Below are 19,924 nucleotides of genomic sequence, written 5' to 3' on the forward strand. Positions count from 1 at the left end.
ACTGTAAAAATTTTGTGATGTAAAATAATTCATGGTACTACTTTGACCAAGAGCAGCACTGTCCCTCAAGTAACACTGGCTCAGCTGTGACTATCTGCATGGTGAAATTCTGGTTGCGACATTACCTGAAGGATGTTGATGCATTTGGAAAGGGTGCAGAAGAGATTTACCAGAGTGTTGCCGAGTTTGGAGGATATGGACGATGAAGAAAGGTTGAACAACTTGGATTGTTTTCATTGGAGCGTTGGAGGATGAGGGGGGCCTGATAGAGGTTTACAAGATTATGACAGGCTTGGATTGAGTGGATAGTCAGAGTCTTTTTCCCAGGGTCAATGGGTCAATTACTCTGGGGCATAGGTTGAAAGTGAGAGGGGGAAAGTTTAAAAGGGGCAAGTTTTTCACACAGAGGGCAGTGAATGCCTCGAACACGCTACTGGAGGAGTTGGTGGAAGCAGGTTCCACCACAGTGTTGAAGAGGCATTTGGATAGATACATGAATAGGCAGAATGTGGACCATGGAGAGGCAAGAAAATATTAGATTAGAGAGGTATCTGTGTCAGCACAGACTTGGTGGGCCGAAGGGCCTGTTCCTCTGCTGCACTGTTCTTTTCCTTTGCCCTTTGAAATAACCAGCTGATACTCACTGTCCAGGGTCACAGATGAGGAATGGTCATCTAGGTGATGAATTGTATTCCAGGGAAACTCAGCGCCTTTAGGAAAAGAGAAGGAAACCATTTGTATCCCAGAATGAGTCAGTTTCGGCAGCAACAGGGTAAAGCCATCCCTACCTCAGGAAGTATCAGCATCTTTAAAAGAGGAGACAGAAACCATCCCAGGGACAGTCAGAAAATTGGCAAAAACAGAAAAACTCTCTCAGGTTTAAAACAGCTTGATAAAGAACAGCTTTGATAAAAACTCAGCAACTTGGGACAATCTCAATATTTGTGCCTGACAAGTGACTGGCACGTTTGCAGCATCAGGAAGATCTTCCTGAGACAGGCCTCTTTCTCTGGACAAATACTCCTCCTCTGGAGTGCACCCATAATTTCACTAGTCCCAGGTCGGTCCCCACATTACCATTCTTTTCATGTCCTTCTCTCACCTGGGACTCATTTACCAAGAGCTCATTGCCTGAGCCTTAGGCACCCTTGATGCACAGGGATGATCAGAGAGTTGTGAGTGGCCACAAGGAGCAAGCGGGGGTCTGATGCTATTTTAAGGAGTTGATCTGACACTCTGACTTCTTGATGTTAATCTTGGTGATGGGGCAAATGGGCATTTGAGAGGAGTTGCAAATACTTGATGTGTACCTGACACTAACTTCCATAAAGCTGCTGCCAATGGTTCTGTCTTTTCATTGTTATTTTTTAAATTATTTAGAAGTTTTTCAAAGATTTTGCTATGTTAACAAACCCCTCTCTTTCCTGGGTCTGTAGAGGCACCATTCTAAATGGAAACACAGCTCAATCTTAGCTGTTTTTTTCAACTGCTCTATGAAGAAAGAACATTTTGCAATTTTGGAATTTAATTCAATGAAACAGGCCGTTTATTCTCCAAATGACCTTTCTCCCTTCCTACACTATTTCATCATATCAACATATCATTTTATTCCTTTCTCCACCGTCCGCCCACAGAGCACTGCTGCTTCACAGCGATCTGGGTTCAATTCCCGGCTTGGGTCACTGTCTGTGTGCAGTTTACACATTCTCCCCGTGTCTGTGTGGGTTTCCTCCGGGTGCTTCAATTTCATCCCACATCCAAAGATGTGTAGGTTGATGGATTGGCCATCCTAAATTGCCCCTTAGTGTCAGGGGGACTACCTAGGGTAAATGCATGGGGTTATGGAGATAGGGCGTGGTTGGGATTGTGGTCATGCGGACTCTATAGGCTGAATGATCTCCTTCTGCACTGTAGGGATTACATTTGTTTAGTTTCCCTTAAATTCATCTGTGCTATTCACCCAGATTTTTAATCAACAAGGGAATCAATGATTATGGGGTTAAGGCAGGGAAGTGAATTTGAGGATTATCATATCAGATCAGTCCTAATCTCATTGAGTGGCAGAGCAGACTTGATGGGCCGAATGGCTTACTTCTGTTCCTGCTTTTGGGATCTGTGATCTGTTTCCTCAAATCAGCCAACTTCCTCAGTACAAGCTGCAACCTAAAGGAATCTGAAGGAGTGACGCTGAACTCCTGTCCTACATGGGCGGCATGGTAGTACAGTGGTTAGCATTGCTGCTTCACAGCTCCAGGGACCTGGATTGGATTCTCGGCTTGGGTCACTGTCTGTGTGGAGTTTGCACGTTCTCCTCGTGTCTGCATGGGTTTCCTCCGGGTGCTCCGATTTCCTCCCATGGTCCAAAGATGTGCGGCTTAGGTTGAGTGGTCATGCTTAAATTGCCCCTTAGTGTCCTGAGATGTGTAGGTTAGAGGGATTAGTGGGTAAAATATGTAGGGATATGGGGTAGGCCCTGGGTGGGATTGTGGTCGGTGCAGACCCGATGGGCCGAATGGCCCCTCCCTGTACTGTACAGTTTCTATGGTTTCTGTGGTTACGTTAAGCAAATGTCTGACCAGATGCCCTTAAAGTATGACGCCAGGACTATGAACCCTTTGAGGTAGCACTGGGGTGGGTGACTCACTGCTCACTCACCATGAGATTGACTGAGCTCCTCGCACATGTATAATTAATGAGTTAAACAGCGAAGATTGTATGTGTTCAGCTGTCCCATTGCCACGTGGAATTCACACTGATTTTCCCACCCACCAAAGACTTAGAATGGTAGAACTTTACAACACACAAATAGGCCATTCAGCCCACTGTGCCCGCAGTGGCTCCTGAAAGAGCTACCTATTTGGTTCCATTCTGCAGCCCTATCTCCATAGCTCTCTAAATTCATCACTTTCAAATGTGTATTCAACTCTGTTTGGAAATCTCCTGTGGAATCCGCTTCCACCCCTCTCCCAGGCAGTGCATTCCAAATCCCAACAACTATCTGAGTAAAGGAGTTTCTCCTCAACTCACTGCTAGCTCTCCTGCTGACCATCTTCTAATCGTGACCCTTAGTCACGGACGCACCAACTATTGTAAACAGAATACCCTTTCTTAGCCTGTCAAAATTGTTCACAATTTTGAACACTTCAGTAGGGTCACCTCTTAATCTTCTCTGCTCCAAGGGGAATAAGCCCAATTTCTCTAATCTTTCCTAGTATCTATAATTCTTCATTTCTGGTGAGACTTGAGAAGGGAAGATACCACCCACTGTCTCAGAATAAGATCTCAGGTATTTAGGACTGAGATGAGGAGAAGTTTCTTCACTCAAAGCGCTGCAGATCTTTTGAGCTCTTTATCCATAGAGCTATATGCTCAGTTGTTGAGTTCATTCAGGATGGAAAATGAGAGGCTATTTTCAATATTCAAGAGGTTAAGTTGTATGGCGATGTTGCGGGAGAAAGATCATTCATGATGGTAATGAGCGGGAGAACAGGCTTAAAGGTCTATGTGGCCTACTGCAAACTTTTATCTCATATGATTTTATGGAATCCAAATTTCATGATGTGTGTTGCACTCTGTCCTGTGCTGAGGCTTATTCTGAAAAGTGTAAATTTCTTCCTCAGGTGAAGCAGAGTTCTCTGCGCTCGCATATAGGGGTAGTGCCTCAGGACACTGTTCTTTTCAATGACGACATTAGAAATAACATCCGGTATGGCCGAGTGACTGCTAGCGATGAGGATGTGGAGGAAGCATCTCGAGCAGCTGATATTCACGAGCGAATAATCACTTTCCCTGAAGGTAAGAGGGTATCTTTTGCCTTGGTTTATTTGGTGGTTGGAAAGTGACTTCATATAAAAACCACAGTTTCTAGAAGTACCTGCTGAAAGACATTCAAACCAATGCCATAGGAGCCATCAGGTTTGATCACCAGATCATTTGGTGGCCCCAGGGCCTTCGTGTTCCTGTACTTGTTGGCTTGCTAACATGTTATTTTTGTTGCTTTATGCTAATAAACATTTCATTCCAACGATAGCCACAGTTTCCTTTTGGATAACTGATACTGTCCTTCGAAAGTTATGACAGGATGTCCCTGGAGTGTATAAATATTTGCAAAGCCTGCAATCCATTCCAAATGCCAAAAGACCGTCTTGTTTGTTACCACAAGTTCCCTCTATTCTCATGAGTATCAAAGGATGTTCCTGAATAGAGGCAAGCTACCCTCCCCCACAAGGTTGTGCATGAGGGAGGGGGTTTATGATGCACAGCTTCCTCAGGCCTCCTCTCCCCATTGTAAGGGGAGTGAGAGCCCCTTTTCAGAATCTCACTGCAGTTCAAAGCCACACTCTGGACATTACAAGAATGATTGGCTGTGATTTGTATCATGTTAAAACAACAATTTTATTGAATTATGATTATAATAATATAACAATAGTAATTGATATATAAAAAGGTGAAAGAAGAAAGGAGAAAAGTAGCTTTATTGAAAGAAGAAAGCATAGATTGTATATATTGAAGAAAACAAGACAAACAGGTGTTTGTTTAAACACAAACAATAACCGCAATTTGGTCTGTTCTACGACAGTTCCCACCAAACTGATAGACATGTCACTGTCCCCTCTGTACATACATTACCAAGTTGCTGACTAAGCCTAACGTGGGCACTATGATCAGTCACTCCGTTCCTGGCCCTTCCTCCCATTGTCTGGCTCAGGAATTAATCTCCAAAGCAATATCTTTTTTTCCCAAAACAAATCTTAGCACTTCTGCATACTTCTCACAAGGAGGACCACAGGGTTAAGCAGTCTTGGCTATATCCTTTTAAATTAGACCTGGAACCCTCACTGTCTTTGGCCTCTGCTGCCAGCCTTTGCTGAGATCTGTTGTCTCCCACACAATAGGACAATCCCCGGTTACACCCTGATAACAGCAGGTACTCAGGTCGTCTTTCTTTCCATCTCTCTTTATGTGCAAGTCTCTGTCTCCCTTTAAGAATATCTTTCAAGCTTCTGACCAACCTGCCTAGTGTAGCCATATTTGGCTCAGTGCCATTTTTTGCCTGATTACATTTCAGTGAAACAGTGCAGATGGCCAGTGTTGAGTGCTAAATGCATTGGAATTCACACGTTTAATATCTGCCAAAGATGGGGCACTTCACTGTTTCAAACATGTAATACAAATGCAAGTTGCTGTTAATAAACAGATTGCGTGGGTTTCCTGGAACCTGGAGAAACAGGGAATGTATCAGATGCATGATGTAGATTGCCCAGTTACAGAGCACAGTTACCACTTCCAGCTGTTTGTAACACGGCGTGTTCTTCAGGTTATGACACACAAGTGGGTGAAAGAGGACTGAAACTCAGCGGAGGAGAGAAACAAAGAGTGGCAATCGCCAGAACAATCCTGAAAGCACCTCAGATCGTTCTTCTTGACGAGGTACGGTAGAAGGGAAAATCACAGAACGTGTATAAAGTTTGAAAGATGATTCTGCAGCACTCAATCCAATTCAGTATTCTACTGAAAATAGCTGGGCGAGAGTCTCTGGCCTTCCAGCTGCGTGTTTCTGACGGCGGGACGTGGCACGTCGTTTGCTAGCGGTGGGATTCTCTAGTCTCGCCGGCAGCACACTCCTGCTGTGTATTTCCTGCCGGTGTAGGGTGAAATCCCACCAGTGCAAACAGCCGGCGAATTCCGCCCATAGAGTTTACTCCTTAAACTCTCAGAATCATGACTACAAGTGGCTAATAAATCTGACCATAAAATGTCACTAAATAGGTGAGAAATGCTTCATGAACGGTAAATCTGTTTAGCTTAGCAAAGGAGTGCCACTATTAGTTGGAGATTATGTCCCATCTTCTATTTCCTGATGGTCATGCTCGCTGATGTAATTGGCTTCCGCTCCTCAGAAAGACTTACATTTGTGACCTTAATATGCTCCAAAGCACTTTAGAGCCAATGACTTACTCTTGACTTATAATCGCCATTGTAATTGGGAATGGCTAGAGAGACAACTGTCAACTTAAAAACCCCACCTTTGGTTCATCTGTAGTAAAAAATCTATCACAAATACCTTTCTTCTCCAGAGTTTTTGGCTGCATTGTCAGCTCCCAAATTCACATCCAATGTTCCTAAAACTCCATGTTTGAATCTCTGCAGCATTGCGTCATCAATGACATGTCCTGTAATTGTAAAAATTATGGCTGGAATTCTCTGACCTCGCCCGCAGCTGGGATTCTCCAGTCTCACTGCAGTGATTGGAGTTTTGGCTGAGTGCCAAATTCTCGCTGCCAGTGGTAGCAGGGCCGGAATTCTGTGCTTCCAGATTCCGTTCAATCAATCTACACATCAACGACACCATTCTCCCTGTCCCCACTCCCTGTCCACTCTGTAGTCCCTTAAAGCATCTGTTCTTAAATATAGCTATATCTAGACACTGATTTTCATAGCCGTGTTCAAAACATGCTATCAGCTTCCTCATGTACACTGATGATACCAGTTCCAACTCTTCATTATGAATCACTAGTTTTGCCAGAACTATATTGTTTGCAGCCTTGTCTTTGTATTCAAAGCCTAGCTGATCTCCTGAGCTCAGATACTGTCCATCACATTGCCTGATTCTCTCCCCGCCTCCAGTCCTCTCCTGCTGAATTTTTCATCCATGTCTTCATCACTCTGAACATTTCAGTGATCTCCGTATCATTGTCAATCCACCATAAATTCCAGCTCTTCCAAAACTTACTGCCCCTACTAGAGATGCTGATTTATGGCTTTCTTGTTGACCTACATTGATCCCCAGAACCCAGAGCCTCAGATTTAAAATTTGCACATTTATATTTAGATTCTTTTCTTGGCTTTGTCTCTCTCTATCTTTGTTATCTTCTCCAGCCCTGCAGTCACACATCCTGGACTTTCTATACTCTGACCTGCTCCTCTTGTGCATCCCCATGCTCTTCGTCTCACCATTGGTGGCTATGCCTTCAATCTAGGCCTTGTGCTCTGACATTCTCTCAATCAAACACCCTGCATCTCCACTTCATATTTCTCCTTGGTCACCCTTCCTAATATCTTCTCTTTATCTCAGTATTTTTTATTTGTCTGGCACTGCCTCTTTGGAAAACGTTGGAATATTTTTCTATGTTAAAAGCACTATATACATGAAAGTTATTTAACAGCAGAAGGGAAGATGCTGACGAATTTCAGTGGATTATTGAGGAATGAAGCAGAGTCCATCTGACTAGTTAGGATATACTGCAGAATGAATGTTTCAGGTCTGTGACCTTACAGGAGAATCATAAAGATAGTGCATGGGTGAAATTTTCCCAAAAAGTTTAAAAGAGTCATAGAGGTGAGGATAATGGGGTGAGCTGAGCCAGTCTCTCAGGTGAGCTCCCAACCGCAATCATCCCATACTCGATCACTTTTTTGGAGAGTAGTGAGTTGTGTGCCAGTACTGAAGGGGTGGCTGCAGAGAACTTTGCAAAGGTGCCCTGATGTCACAGTGCATTGGGAGATCACCCCCTCCCTTATCTTCAGCACTTGGATCTGATCTATTAGTTGTGGAATCGCTTAGCTCTGCCTGTTGCTTGCAGCTTATGCTCTTTAGCATGTAAATAGTCCTGCTTTGCCAGGTTGACACCTCTTGTTTAGGTATGCCAGGTGCTGCTCCTGGCATGCCCTCTAACACTCTTCAGTGAACCAATGTTGACCCCCCCCCCCCCCCCCCCCCCCCCCCCCCAGTTAGGTGGTAATGGTAGAGTAGGGGATGTACCGGGCCATGAGGTTACAGTACAATTAGGTTGCGTACAATGCCGCTTCTGATAGCCCACAGTGCCTCATGGAGGTCCAGTGTTGAGTTGCTAAATCTGTTAGAAACCTGTTGCATTTAGCTGGTGGTCGTGCCACACGACGGAGGGCCTCCTCAGTGCAAAGACATAGCTGACTGATGAATCTACTTGGTACCAAGCTTAAAAAAAAAGTTATTCAAATGTTTCACCAGAAATTAAGTAATAATTGCTGTCTTGGCTCAATTGAACCTTCTTGTTAGCTACCTTAGAACATAGAACATTACAGCGCAGAACAGGCCCTTCGGCCCACGATGTTGCGCCGACCAGTTAAAAAACAATGACCCACTAACCTAAACCAATCCCTTCTCGTCCATAAACCTATCCACGGATCTCTTAAACGCCCCCAAACTAGGCGCATTTACAACTGCAGCAGGCAGGGCATTCCAATCCCTCACCACCCTCTGGGTAAAGAACCTACCCCTGACATCCGTCCTATAACTACCCCCCCTGAATCAGCCTCAAGTACAGAGTGGATGGGAAACTCTTCAACCTGAGGAGACTTCAAGCCATTATCAAAGTGAAGGACACTGTTCTGAGACACTTCCTCTTTGCCGATGACTGCACCCTGTTTATTGGCTCAGAACCAGAGATACAAGTCAGTATGGACAAATTTTCCATGGCTTGTAACAACTTTAGACTCACCACCAACATTAAAAAGACTGAAGTCATGCACCGGCCTGCTCCTCATGTACCGTACACAGAACCCATAATCACAATCAAAGGGCAGAAACTACAGGCAGTGGACCAGTTCACTTATATTAGCAGCGCCCTCTCCCAAGCAGTGACTATTGATACAGAAGGTAATTGCAGAATAGCAAAGGCAAGTTCTGCTTTCGGTAGACTGCGCTCCACTGTATGGGAACGTCGAGGAATCAGCTCACAAACAAAACTGAAGGTCTGCAGCACCATGGTACGCACTAGCCTCCTGTACGCCTATGAAATGTGGACTGTCTTTCGAAGGCATGCAAGACAGCTCAATCATTTCCACATGACTTGTCTTCGCAGAATATTACACATTAGATGGCAAGACAAAGTACCAGACACTTAAGTTCTCTCTGGAGCAAGTCTACCATTAGTCCACACACGGCTGATGAGAGCACAGACCCAGTGGGCAGGTCATGTCATTGTTATCGGACAATAAATTTTATGAAATTGGGTACACAATATGGACCTTGTTGGTGGATTTTTCCACTTTTTTGTTTGTGTTATAACCAATCATCTTTCTTGTTTTGGAACAGGCTACTTCTGCTTTAGACACGCAAACGGAAAGGAACATTCAAGCTTCCCTGGCCAAAGTGTGCGCTAACAGGACAACAATTGTTGTGGCCCACAGGTACTGCAGGATTTGTAACTTCTACTGATTTGGAATTCATAGCTAAACTCTGTGCTCCAATCATCAATATTTTAATATTCTCGTCAGCATTGAACGTTATTGTTGAATGGGTAAGTGTAAATGATGAAGAACAAGTTATAGAAGTTTACAGCATGGAAACAGGTTCTTCGGCCCAATTTGTCCATGCCACACTTCTACAACCTCTAAGCTAGCCCCAATTGCCTGCATTTGGCCCATATCCCTCTATACCCATCTTACCCATGTAACTATCTAAATGCTTTTTAAAAGACAAAATTGTACCCGCCTCTCCTACCTCTGGCAGTTTGTTTCAGACACTCACTGCCCTCTGTGTGAAAGAATTGTCCCTCTGGACATTTTGTATCTCTCCCCTCTCACCTTAAACCTATGCCCTCTAGTTTTAGACTCCCCTATCTTTGGGAAAAGATATTGACTATCTAGCTGATCTGTGCCCCTCATTATTTTATAGACCTCTATAAGATCAACCCTCAGCCTGCTATGCTCCAGAAGAAAAAGTCCCAGTCTATCCAGTCTCTCCTTATAACTCAATCCATCAAGTCCCGGTAGCATCCTAGTAAATCTTTTCTGCACTCTTTCTAGTTTAATAATATCCTTTCTATAGCAGGGTGACCAGAATTGAACACAGTATTCCAAATGTGGCCTTACCAATGTCTTGTACAACTTCAACAAGACATCCCAACTCCTGTATTCAGTGTTCTGACTGATGAAACCAAGCATGCTGAATGCCTTCTTCACCACTCTGTCCACCTGTGACTCCACTTTCAAGGAGCTATGAACATGTACCCCTAGATCTCTTTGTTCTGTAACTGTCCCCAGCGGCCTACCATTTACTGAGTATGTCATTCCCTGGTTCAATCTACCAAAATGTATCACCTTGCATTTGTCTAAATTAAACTTCATCTGCTATTCATCAGCCCACTGGCCCAACTGATCAAGATCCCCTTGCAATTAGTGATAACTTTCTTCACTGTCCACGATGCCACGAATCTTGGTGTCATCCGCACATTTACTAACCATGCCTCCTATATCCTCATCCAAATCATTAATATAAATGACAAATAACAGTGGACCCAGCGCCAATCCCTGAGGCACACTGCTGGTCACAGGCCTCCAGTTTGAAAAACAACCCTCTACAACCACCCTGTGTGGAAGTGTGAAGCTTTCATCAGTAAGAAAGGAATGGTCTTTGGATTTGCAAGAAAAACAACAAAATTATCCCTCTGAGTTGCTGAAAGACTCTCACTTTTCTTTAGTGTGCAGTAAGAAGCCTCACAACACCAGGTTAAAGTCCAACAGGTTTATTTGGTAGCATGAGATTTCGGAATGTTGCTCCTTCATCAGGTTAGTTCTTGAGTGCATCATAAAGTAGGGAGGAGATTGACATGCAGTGACTTGAAGAGCAGGATTGAGAAATAAATATTTCTGGACACAAAGTGGGGGGTAGATATTTGGGGGGTGAGGGGGTGGACCATGCAAAGATCTGTTGACATCCGGGATTTCCGGTTTTGGGGCAAGTATGGCCAGAAAATTCCGCCAAAGATGTTCAGAAAGGGTAGGAGAGGAAGTAAAGGAGGAAGGGTGGTGATATTGAGTAAGTAAAGCATTTCAGTGCAGCAGGGAGAGGATATCCCAGAGGTGTCAATGGCAGAATCCATTTTGATGGAACAAAAAGGTGCAGTGACATTGCTCGGTGTAGACTATAGAACTCCAACTAATGGAAAGGATGTAGATGAACAAATTTGCAAGGAAATTACAGAAAGTTGAAAGAATTATTAAGGAGTTATATTAGAGGACTTAATTACCCCAAATAGAGTGGAATAGTCATGGGGTGTTGTTCGTCTACCGTCATCAATGAGGACCTCGACACCATTAGCCATTTTGAGGCTGGTTGCAATGTGTCCAAAGATGACTGATCAGGCCAATTCAGGCACGGAATGTTCTGGCACATATTGGACAGACTTTTGTGTAGACACTGTAGTTGTTGCACTGGTGGCTCTGGACTTGCACAGCTCACGCTTAAGTTGTGTTTCAGCAATACATCTTGCTTTGTGAGCTGGACAGCCCTTGTGGATGAGGCAGCACGAGGTAGAGAGCTTTTGTGCCAGCATTTCCCAGCTAGTCGTGTCAATGTCAAGCGACTTCAGGGAGGCCTTGAATGTGTCCTTGAAACGTTTCTTCCACCCTCCATGCAAGCATCTTCCAGCAGAGAGTTCCCCAAAAAGGAGCTGCTTGGGTATGCGCTCGTCTGACATACGGATGACATGACCTGCCCACCAGTCTGCGCTTTCATCAACAGTGTGTGGACTTATAGTAGACCTGCTCTAAAGAGAACTTCAGTGTCTGGTACTTTGTCTTGCCATCTGATGCGTAATATTTTGCAAAGACAAGTCATGTGGAAATGATTGAGCTGTCTTGCATGCCTTCGATACACAGTCCACGTTTCACAGGCATACAGGAGGGTAGTGAGCACCACGGTGCTGTAGACCTTCAGTTTTGTTGCTGGGCTGATTCCTCGACGTTCCCATACAGTGGAGTGCAGTCTACCAAAAGCAGAACTTGCCTTTGTTATTCTGCAGTTAACTTCTGTATCAATAGTCACTGCTTGGGAGAGGGTGCTGCCAAGATAAGTGAACTGGTCCACTGCCTGTAGTTTCTGCCCGTTGATTGTGATTATGGGTTCTATGTATGGTGCATGAGGAGCAGGCTGGTGCATGACTTCGGTCTTTTTAATGTTGATGGTGAGTCCAAAGTTGTCACAAGCCGTGGAAAATTTGTCCATACTGACTTGCACCTCTGCTGTGAGCCAGTATATAGGGTGCAGTCATTGGCAAAGAGGAAATCTCTCAGAACAGACTCCTTCACTTTGAAAATAGCTTGAAGTCTCCTCAGGTTGAAGAGCTTCCCATCCACTCTGTACTTGAGGCTGATTCCAGCAACACTATCCTGGAAGGCATCATTCAGCATGGCCGTAAACATCATGCTGAACAGTGTGGTTGTGAGCACACAGCCCTGTTTGAAGCCATTGGTGACTGGGAATGCCTCAGAGGATTCTCTGCCATCCCGTACTCTGACCATCATGCCATCATGGAACTGGCGTACCATCTGAATGAATTTGGGGAGGCAGCCAAACTTTGACGTGAGGACTTAATTACCCCAAATAGAGTGGAACAGTCATAGTGTAAAAGGCAGTGAGGGACATAAGTTCCTAGAGTGTGTTCACAAAAATTTTCTACAGCATTATGTTTCCAGATGAACAAGAGAGGCATTGTTGAACCCAGTTCTTAAGAATGAGGTGTGCCAATGAATCAACTATCAGTGAAGGGAGAATGATAGCCCTTGACATCAAGGCCACATTTGACTAAGAGTGGCATCAAGGAGCCCTAGCAAAACTATAATCAATGGGTATCAGAGGGCAAACTCTCCGCTGGTTGCAGTTATACCTGGCACATACGAAAATGGTTGTGGTTGTGGAAGTTTCAGTCATCTCAGCTCCAGGACATCTCTGCAGGAGTTCTCAGGGTAGTGTCCTAACAAGGAGGCCCAACCATCTTCAGCTGCTTCATCAATGACCTTCCCTCTGTTACAATGTCAGAAGTGGGGATGTTCGCCGATGATTGCACAATGTTCAGCACCATTCATGACTCCTCAGGTACTGAAGCAGTCCATGTTCAAATACAAGGTTTGGACAATCTCCAGGCTTGGACTGATAAGTGGCAGGTAACATACCCCCCCCACACACAAATGCTAGGCAATGACCATCACCAATAACAGACGCTCTAACTACCACCCATTAACATTCAATGATGTTGCCGTCACTGATTCAAAGAATGAGAGATGACCTCATTGAATCTTACAGGGCAGGAGCAGGTAGATGCAAGTGGAATATTTCCCATGACCAGTGAAGCTAGAACCAGGTGACAAAGTCTCAGAATTAGGGGTAGGCCATTAAGACTGAGGTGAAGGTTTGATTTGATTTATTATCGTCACATGCATTAACATACAGTGAAAGGGGTTGTATCTTACATGCTATACAGACAAAACATACCATTCATAGAGAAGAAAACGAGAGAGTACAGAAAGTGGTGTTACAGTCACAGTTAAAGTGTAGAGAAAGATCAACTTAATGCAAGGTAAGTCCATTCAAAAGTCTGACCTCAGACTTTTGGGGAAGAAACTGTTCTTGAGTCGGTTGGTACTTGACCTCAGACTTTTGTGCCTTTTTCCTGATGGAAGAAGGTGGAAGAGAGAATGTCCTGGGTGCGTGGGTTCCTTAATTATGCTGACTGCTTTGCTGAGGAAGCATGAAGTGTAGACAGAGTCACTGAATGGGTGGCTGGTTTGCGTGATGGATTGGGATACGTTCATGAGCTTTTGTAGTTCCTTGCGGTCTTGGGCAGAGCAGGAGGCCTACCAAGCTGTGATACAACCAGAAAGAATGCTTCCTTTCCTTTCCTTTCTGAGGTTCTTCCCTCAGAGGATGATGAAGCTTTGGAATTCTCTCCTTCAGAGGGCTCTGGAAGCTCATTCATTGATTATGTTCAAGACAGAAATGAGTAGTTTTCTGGATACTAATGACATCAAGCAATGTGGAAATCGTGGGGGAAAATGGAGTGGAAGTAGATGATTAGCCATGATCGGTTTGAATAGCAGAACTGGATGAGCTAAAGGGCCTACACCTGTTCTTATGTTCTGAATAACTTCAATTGACTCAAACACAGAAATTGGTATATTAATTTTCAGAATTTGTCATGGCAGGGGTTGAGCTCAGGACCTCTAAGTTGCTGGTATGTTGCCATAACATAAAATCCAAAAACATTGTTTCACATGAATGGTGAGGGCATCTGGGAGAACAGGCACCTTTATAAATTGGCAGTATCTTTATTGTGAATGTGATGCAGATGCCTGTCTCCTCTGTCAGTTCAATTTTGAATCAAGAAGAATGACTAAGACCAGAAATGACTATTGAAGTCTGCATGACCAGTCCCAGAGTTCAGGAAATCTCAAGTTCCACAGAGGAGCACAACTGGGCTGTGTGCTGACCCTGTAACACCTATCTAATATCAGCAAAGTCATACGCCATCTGTTAAACCCAGATGGAATTATTTGCCTCAGTCTGCCTCGATCATGCCACACCCCATATTGATCCAATCAACATAGCTGTGACTGATGAAAGGTGCCGCCTGTTTTATGCTGTAATTGACCGTGTGGGTAACAGATGTTTCCATCATCAGATTATTGCAGACTTCTCCCTGACTGAATCACACTCAAGAAATGCAACCTGCTGTCAGTATCTTAAGAAAAACACTTTTTTATAAAAATTCTACACAAATTGAATTAAGGTGAAGTGCTGGGGTGAAGTACTTCTTCAGATGAGCAGTAATGCACTTGGATCAGTTTGTGCACTGTTTGATTATGGGTATCTATGTATAATTGTCAGCCATGCTCCTTCCTGGTAAGCACTCCCATTTCTGGTCGTAGGGCCCACTTAAGAGACATGAGAACATATTCTAGGTTGACATTCTAGTGCAGTATGAGGGAGTACTGCACTTTCAGAGGTGCCTTGCTTCAGATTAGACATCGAACCAAGACCCCCATCTGCTCTCTCAGCTGGATATAAAAACCCCATGATATTATCTGAGAAAGATGTCCAGGCAAAAGAATGAGGGGTGACACTAGGAAACATTTTCTTATGCAACAGTTTTTTAAAGTTAAAGTTGATTTATTATTCACAAGTAAGGCTTGCATTAACACTACAGTGAAGTTACGGTGAAATCCTCCTAGTCGTCACAGTTCAGTGCCTGTTCAGGTCAGTGCACCTAACCAGCGCATCTTTGGAGTGTGGAAGGAAACGGGGCAACCAGAGGAAACGCATGCAGACACGGGAAAATGTTCAAATGCCACACAGACAGTGACCCAAGCTGGGAATCGAACCCAGATCCCTGGTGCTGTGAGGCAGCAGTGCTAACCACTGTGCTACTATGCCGCCTCCATTGACTTCTATCAAATGCAAGTCAGCAAAACTACACTTGATCTTAGCCAAAAGGCCAAGAAGCAGGTTGTGATCAGGAATGCCTAGCCTGAAAGAGTAGTGGAAACAGATTCAGTCATCATGTTTAAAAGAGAATTGAAAGGAAAAAATAAAATCACAAGCCTATGGGGAAAGAGCAGGAGAGTGGATATACTTGGATAGCTGTAGAATGGTCTGAATAGCCTCCTTTGTTGTAACGTCCTATGGCCTGAACTTTTCAAATGGCAGGGTATCGCTTCCCACCATCCGAAGAGACCCTGCCGCCATTTCACATTTAACTGAGCAATAAGTGGCCACAGGTGGGTCTTCGACTCCTCACTCGGATGGAAGTGCTGCCTTAGAGAGCTGCTGGTGAAGGGGATGATCAGGGTGTTGGAGGAGATGTGGAAGCCACCGTATCTTGGGGAGTGAGGTGGGGCGGTGGGGGATTGCGACTTCAAAAGGGGGCCTCTGGTGAAGATGCTTCCTGCCTATGATCTAAATTCTTTGAGTTTCAGGTTTCCTCCCACATCTCCTCCCTTCCTCCCTGATCTCCAGCCAGCCGAAAAATTGAGGCTGGATGGGAAACTGTCCTTAAGTGACCACTTAAGGGCCTCAGTTGGGACAAGGGCTGGATTTCTGTCAGAGGCCCTGCCCACCCCCAGCGTCAAATTGCTGCCTGGTTCGGGGAGACGGGCACCCAGAGTGAATTCCATTGCTTCAATTCTATATCTCCTCCCCAAAACCCTGCCTGCGGACAGCATGAAATCCAAGTCTTTGGTTTTGTTACTGACACTGGGAAACCCCATGTCACGTGTGCTCAGCCAGTCACATGTTGCCATTTGTAAACCTGGCACAGAAACATGCAGTGGACATGACACAAAAACGTGGAACGGAGCTGGCCGCTCAGGCACATCAGCTATGGATTAACAGTTTCAAGCATAATACTTCATGTTGCTAGCTCTATGCGAGAAGGATGTGTTTCATTATCTGCAAAGCAAGTTAAAGTAGAAGACTGTACTGTCTGCGCTGCAGTTGGAGCTGGAAGGTTTAGGGATAAAGGCAGAGCAGTATACAATTAGAAAGTTCTATGTTCCTCTGTGAACAGGCCTTTTACTCAGCATACAGTGAGAACGTAGATGCTCTTTGCTATCCGCCGAGGGTTAATGCTGCTTTATTTTCCTTTCAGTAATTAATTGCGGTATGAACAAAGGCTTGGGAACCTGCCGTGGCATCCTCCCCTGGCCTGCTGTGTGATGACAAATTGTAAATACATATCCTGCTCTTTGATCTCTGTCTAAATGTGTGTCCATCAACAACTTTGATCTTCAACCTTATTGAGCCATAAAAGCAATGCCCCCCCCCCCCCCCCCCCGCCCCCCCACCTCTGCCTTTTTTGATGTGGGTAGTGTCTATTTATGAGGAGCGTATGTATATGCCACTGGGCTAGGAACAAGGAGGGCTCTGGCAGTGGGATCAGGTGGTGACCACTTCCCATTGGGCTCAATTGTGAAGAGTGAAGATAATAGAAAACATTTTTAACGATTTTTGGAGCAAAGATGTTTTCAATCGATTGACCTTTTTGAAGTGCTGCAGCTGCAGCTGGCGGGAGCACTGTGCTGCCACATGCTCCACACAGCAGTTTCCTGTGTATGGCAAGAGTGCAGGCTGCAGAGAATTGTAAGTGTAAAGGGAATGTCAGTGTCTTGAATGAAAGGCCTGGTAGGGGTTTAGGAGAGATTAAACTCCATGGAGACCTTTCCTTGAAAAGAAACCCTGGAATCCTGCTATGTGCAGGAAGTTCTTGGCCGTTCAATCCTGTTTAAAATAGAAATAGCAGCGGTACAAACTGAATGCTACTCAGTAAAGGTTCTCCTGCAGCCGAGGAAGTTAATAAGCACACAGATAACGTTGATCCTGTAATGGGAGACAGGTCTTCTGGCAGCATGTAGTTCCCAAGGGATTTAATCTGTAATCACGGTTTGATAATTTGGCTAATTTTATTTCTACTGGGATCTCTCGGTTAATAGGCTTCACTTGTAAGCGGCACTTAGTCTCGCAGTCAGTTTCATAAGTATGTAGACTAGCTTGAAAGTCTAATCCCCTTTTTCTACCTTTGTTTTAGTAGAAAGAAAGGATTTGCGTTTAGACAGTTTTCAATTGTGCCAAAGTGCTTTACAGTCAATGAGTACTTTTGAAAAATGCAGCCTCTGTTTTAATTTACAAAACACAGGAGGTCACGTAAACAGCAGTGAAATAAATGGCCACTTGATGTATACGTTTTTGTGTTGTCAGCTGATATGTTGATGAATATTCTCCTGATGCTAGACCTAGGGCGGCACAGTAGTTAGCACTGCTGCATCACAGCACCATGAACCTGGGTTCGATTCCTGGCTTGGGTCACTGTGTGGAGTTTGCACGTTCTCTCTGTCTGCGTGGGTTTCTTCTAGGTGTTCCGGTTTCCTCCCACTGTCTAAAAGACATGCTGGTTAGGTGCATTGACCTGAACAGGCACCGGACTGTGGCGACTAGGGGAATTTCACAGTAACTTTGTTGCAGTGTTAATGTAAGCCTTACTTGTGACTAATAAATAAACTTTACTATGTGAAGCATGTCAAGTTGATGAAAGATTGTAAGACAGATGCCAAAGGGATAGATATAACAGAAAAGGCGTTGATTGAAATTAGCAGTGTCTCATGATTCTACATCTTGTTGTTTGTGGTAAATAATGGCGGGCATTATGTTGTGTAACACAATGTTCTGTCATAGTAGATTCATGTTTAATGTGGCTTGTCCCTTTAAGGTTACAAATTGTACCACTGTAAGCAATCAGAGTCCAGGGTCAGCCAAAGGTTTATTACTAATAGACAGGAAATTTTGTAAATTAAAATGTTAAAAAGAAGCTGTGTGCACAGTTGGCAAGATATGAAAGTGGAAATTATGAAGGAGTTAGCAGGTTATTTGGGGAATATGATTGATGAAATTAAACAGAAGGTGTACCCTGAATTTTTGTAATACCATGGCACCTGGCACAATGGTTAGCACTGCTGCTTCGCAGGGCCAGGGACCCAGGTTCGATTCTCACTTTTTGGATCGCTGTCTGTGAGGAGTCTGCATGTTCCTTCCATGTCTACGTGGGTTTCCTCCGGGTGCTGCAGTTTCCTCCCACATTCTGAAAGATGTGCTGGTTAGATGCATTAACCCGAACAGGCGCCAGACTGTGGCGACAAGGGGAATTTCACAATAACTTCATTGCAGTGTTGATGTAAGCCTTACTTGTGTCACTAATAAATAAACTTTAACCTTAATTTATCAACAGAGCATTGAGGTCATAAAAAGCATAAGTTGGAAACAATAAGTCATGTCACACAAATCTGTTGGAGTTCTTTGAAGAAGTGTTTAATTAGTGGCTATGTGTTGGATATAATTTACTTGATGAAGTTCCACTTACGATGCCTTAACATAACAGCTTACTTATTAACTTGCTTGCCCACGTAACTGCACTCACTCATTGCATGGCACTTTAGGACATCCCAAGGACAATAATAAGCTATCTTGTACAAGTTATTTTTCTTTTGTTGAACGTGAACTATCCATCAATAAAAGCAAGTAGCTTTCATTACTCAATGTTTTTGAATTAAAAATAATTTTATTGGTAGTATCCATTGCTGTTTGCTAGCAAGCTGGAGATATAAAGCAGAATTTGCATTTCTATAGCCCCTGTAAGGACCTCCGGAAATCCCAAAAGCACATTACAGCCGATGAAACACTTTTTGAAGTCCTGTTGAAAATTAGCAAACTCAACATCCAATTTGTGAAGAGCAAACTTCCTCAAAAAGAAGTTAAATAAATCTGTTTGGGATGTTGACTGAGAGTAAAATGCCAGGGCACCAGAGAATCTCCCTGCTGTTGTTAGAATAGTACCATGGAACCTGATAACATCGACCTGGGAGGAGAGGTGGGGTCTTTGACATCTCAACCAAAAGATATCCTTAGCACTTCACTGCAGCATCAACCTGAATTTTGAGTCCACAACCTATTACTTTGAGATGAGGCTACCACTGGACCACAGATGGCACGTAGCACAGAGCAATATGCCTGATTCACCCACTCCACCTCACTCTAGTGGATTCAGGCCCAGCTACATGCTGATAAATTCAGTGAAGTGGCCTGGATAACTATGATGTGGAGATGCCTCATTAGACTGGGGTGGGCACAGCAAGAAACCACACAACACCAGGTTAAAATCCAACAGGTTTATTTGGAATCACGAGCTTTCAGAGCGCTGCTCCTTTATCAGGTGAATAACTATGATGCGCATTTCTTTATTTCCCCAGTCTCTGTTCTCTGGTTACAGATGAAGATTAGTCAGATTCTGTAAGAATTGGTGTATTTGGCTCACCCCTCTTCACCTGCCTTTGTTGCTCAATTCGAAGTCCAGCAGAATTGCTTGCTCTTTGGCCAAGTTTGAGCTTCAGCGAAGCAGGCGTAATTATCGAGCATGAAGGGAGGTCGTGACCCTGGCTGCTCTGGGCTGGGTTGGCTGCACAGAGTGGAACAACAGGCACCAATTATATTTTCCTTTTGAAGATGTTTGTTGTTTCTCTAAAATCTGTTTCCATTTTTCACCAAGTGCACAGAGATAAATCCAGTGTGTTGTCATCTGTTAACGATTCGAACCTGTTCAAGTTGAAAGTTCTGGTTTGT

The 19,924-nt window shown here is 44.1% G+C and overlaps 1 protein-coding gene across 1 annotated transcript in view; it reads left to right on the plus strand.

Moving 5' to 3' along the window:
• Nucleotides 1-19,924, plus strand: part of abcb6a (ATP binding cassette subfamily B member 6 (LAN blood group) a) — a 166,591-nt gene that overhangs the window by 123,693 nt on the left and 22,974 nt on the right. Inside the window, exons 16-18 of the mRNA XM_080199589.1 lie at nucleotides 3,621-3,795; nucleotides 5,318-5,430; nucleotides 9,077-9,171. Of these exons, the coding sequence (XP_080055715.1) occupies nucleotides 3,621-3,795; nucleotides 5,318-5,430; nucleotides 9,077-9,171 (383 nt within the window). The remainder of the gene's footprint in view (nucleotides 1-3,620; nucleotides 3,796-5,317; nucleotides 5,431-9,076; nucleotides 9,172-19,924) is intronic.

The sequence above is a fragment of the Carcharhinus amblyrhynchos genome, chromosome 11, assembly GCF_965287045.1.
Source record: "Carcharhinus amblyrhynchos chromosome 11, sCarAmb.v2.hapA, whole genome shotgun sequence".
In the NCBI taxonomy this organism is placed as follows: domain Eukaryota; kingdom Metazoa; phylum Chordata; class Chondrichthyes; order Carcharhiniformes; family Carcharhinidae; genus Carcharhinus; species Carcharhinus amblyrhynchos.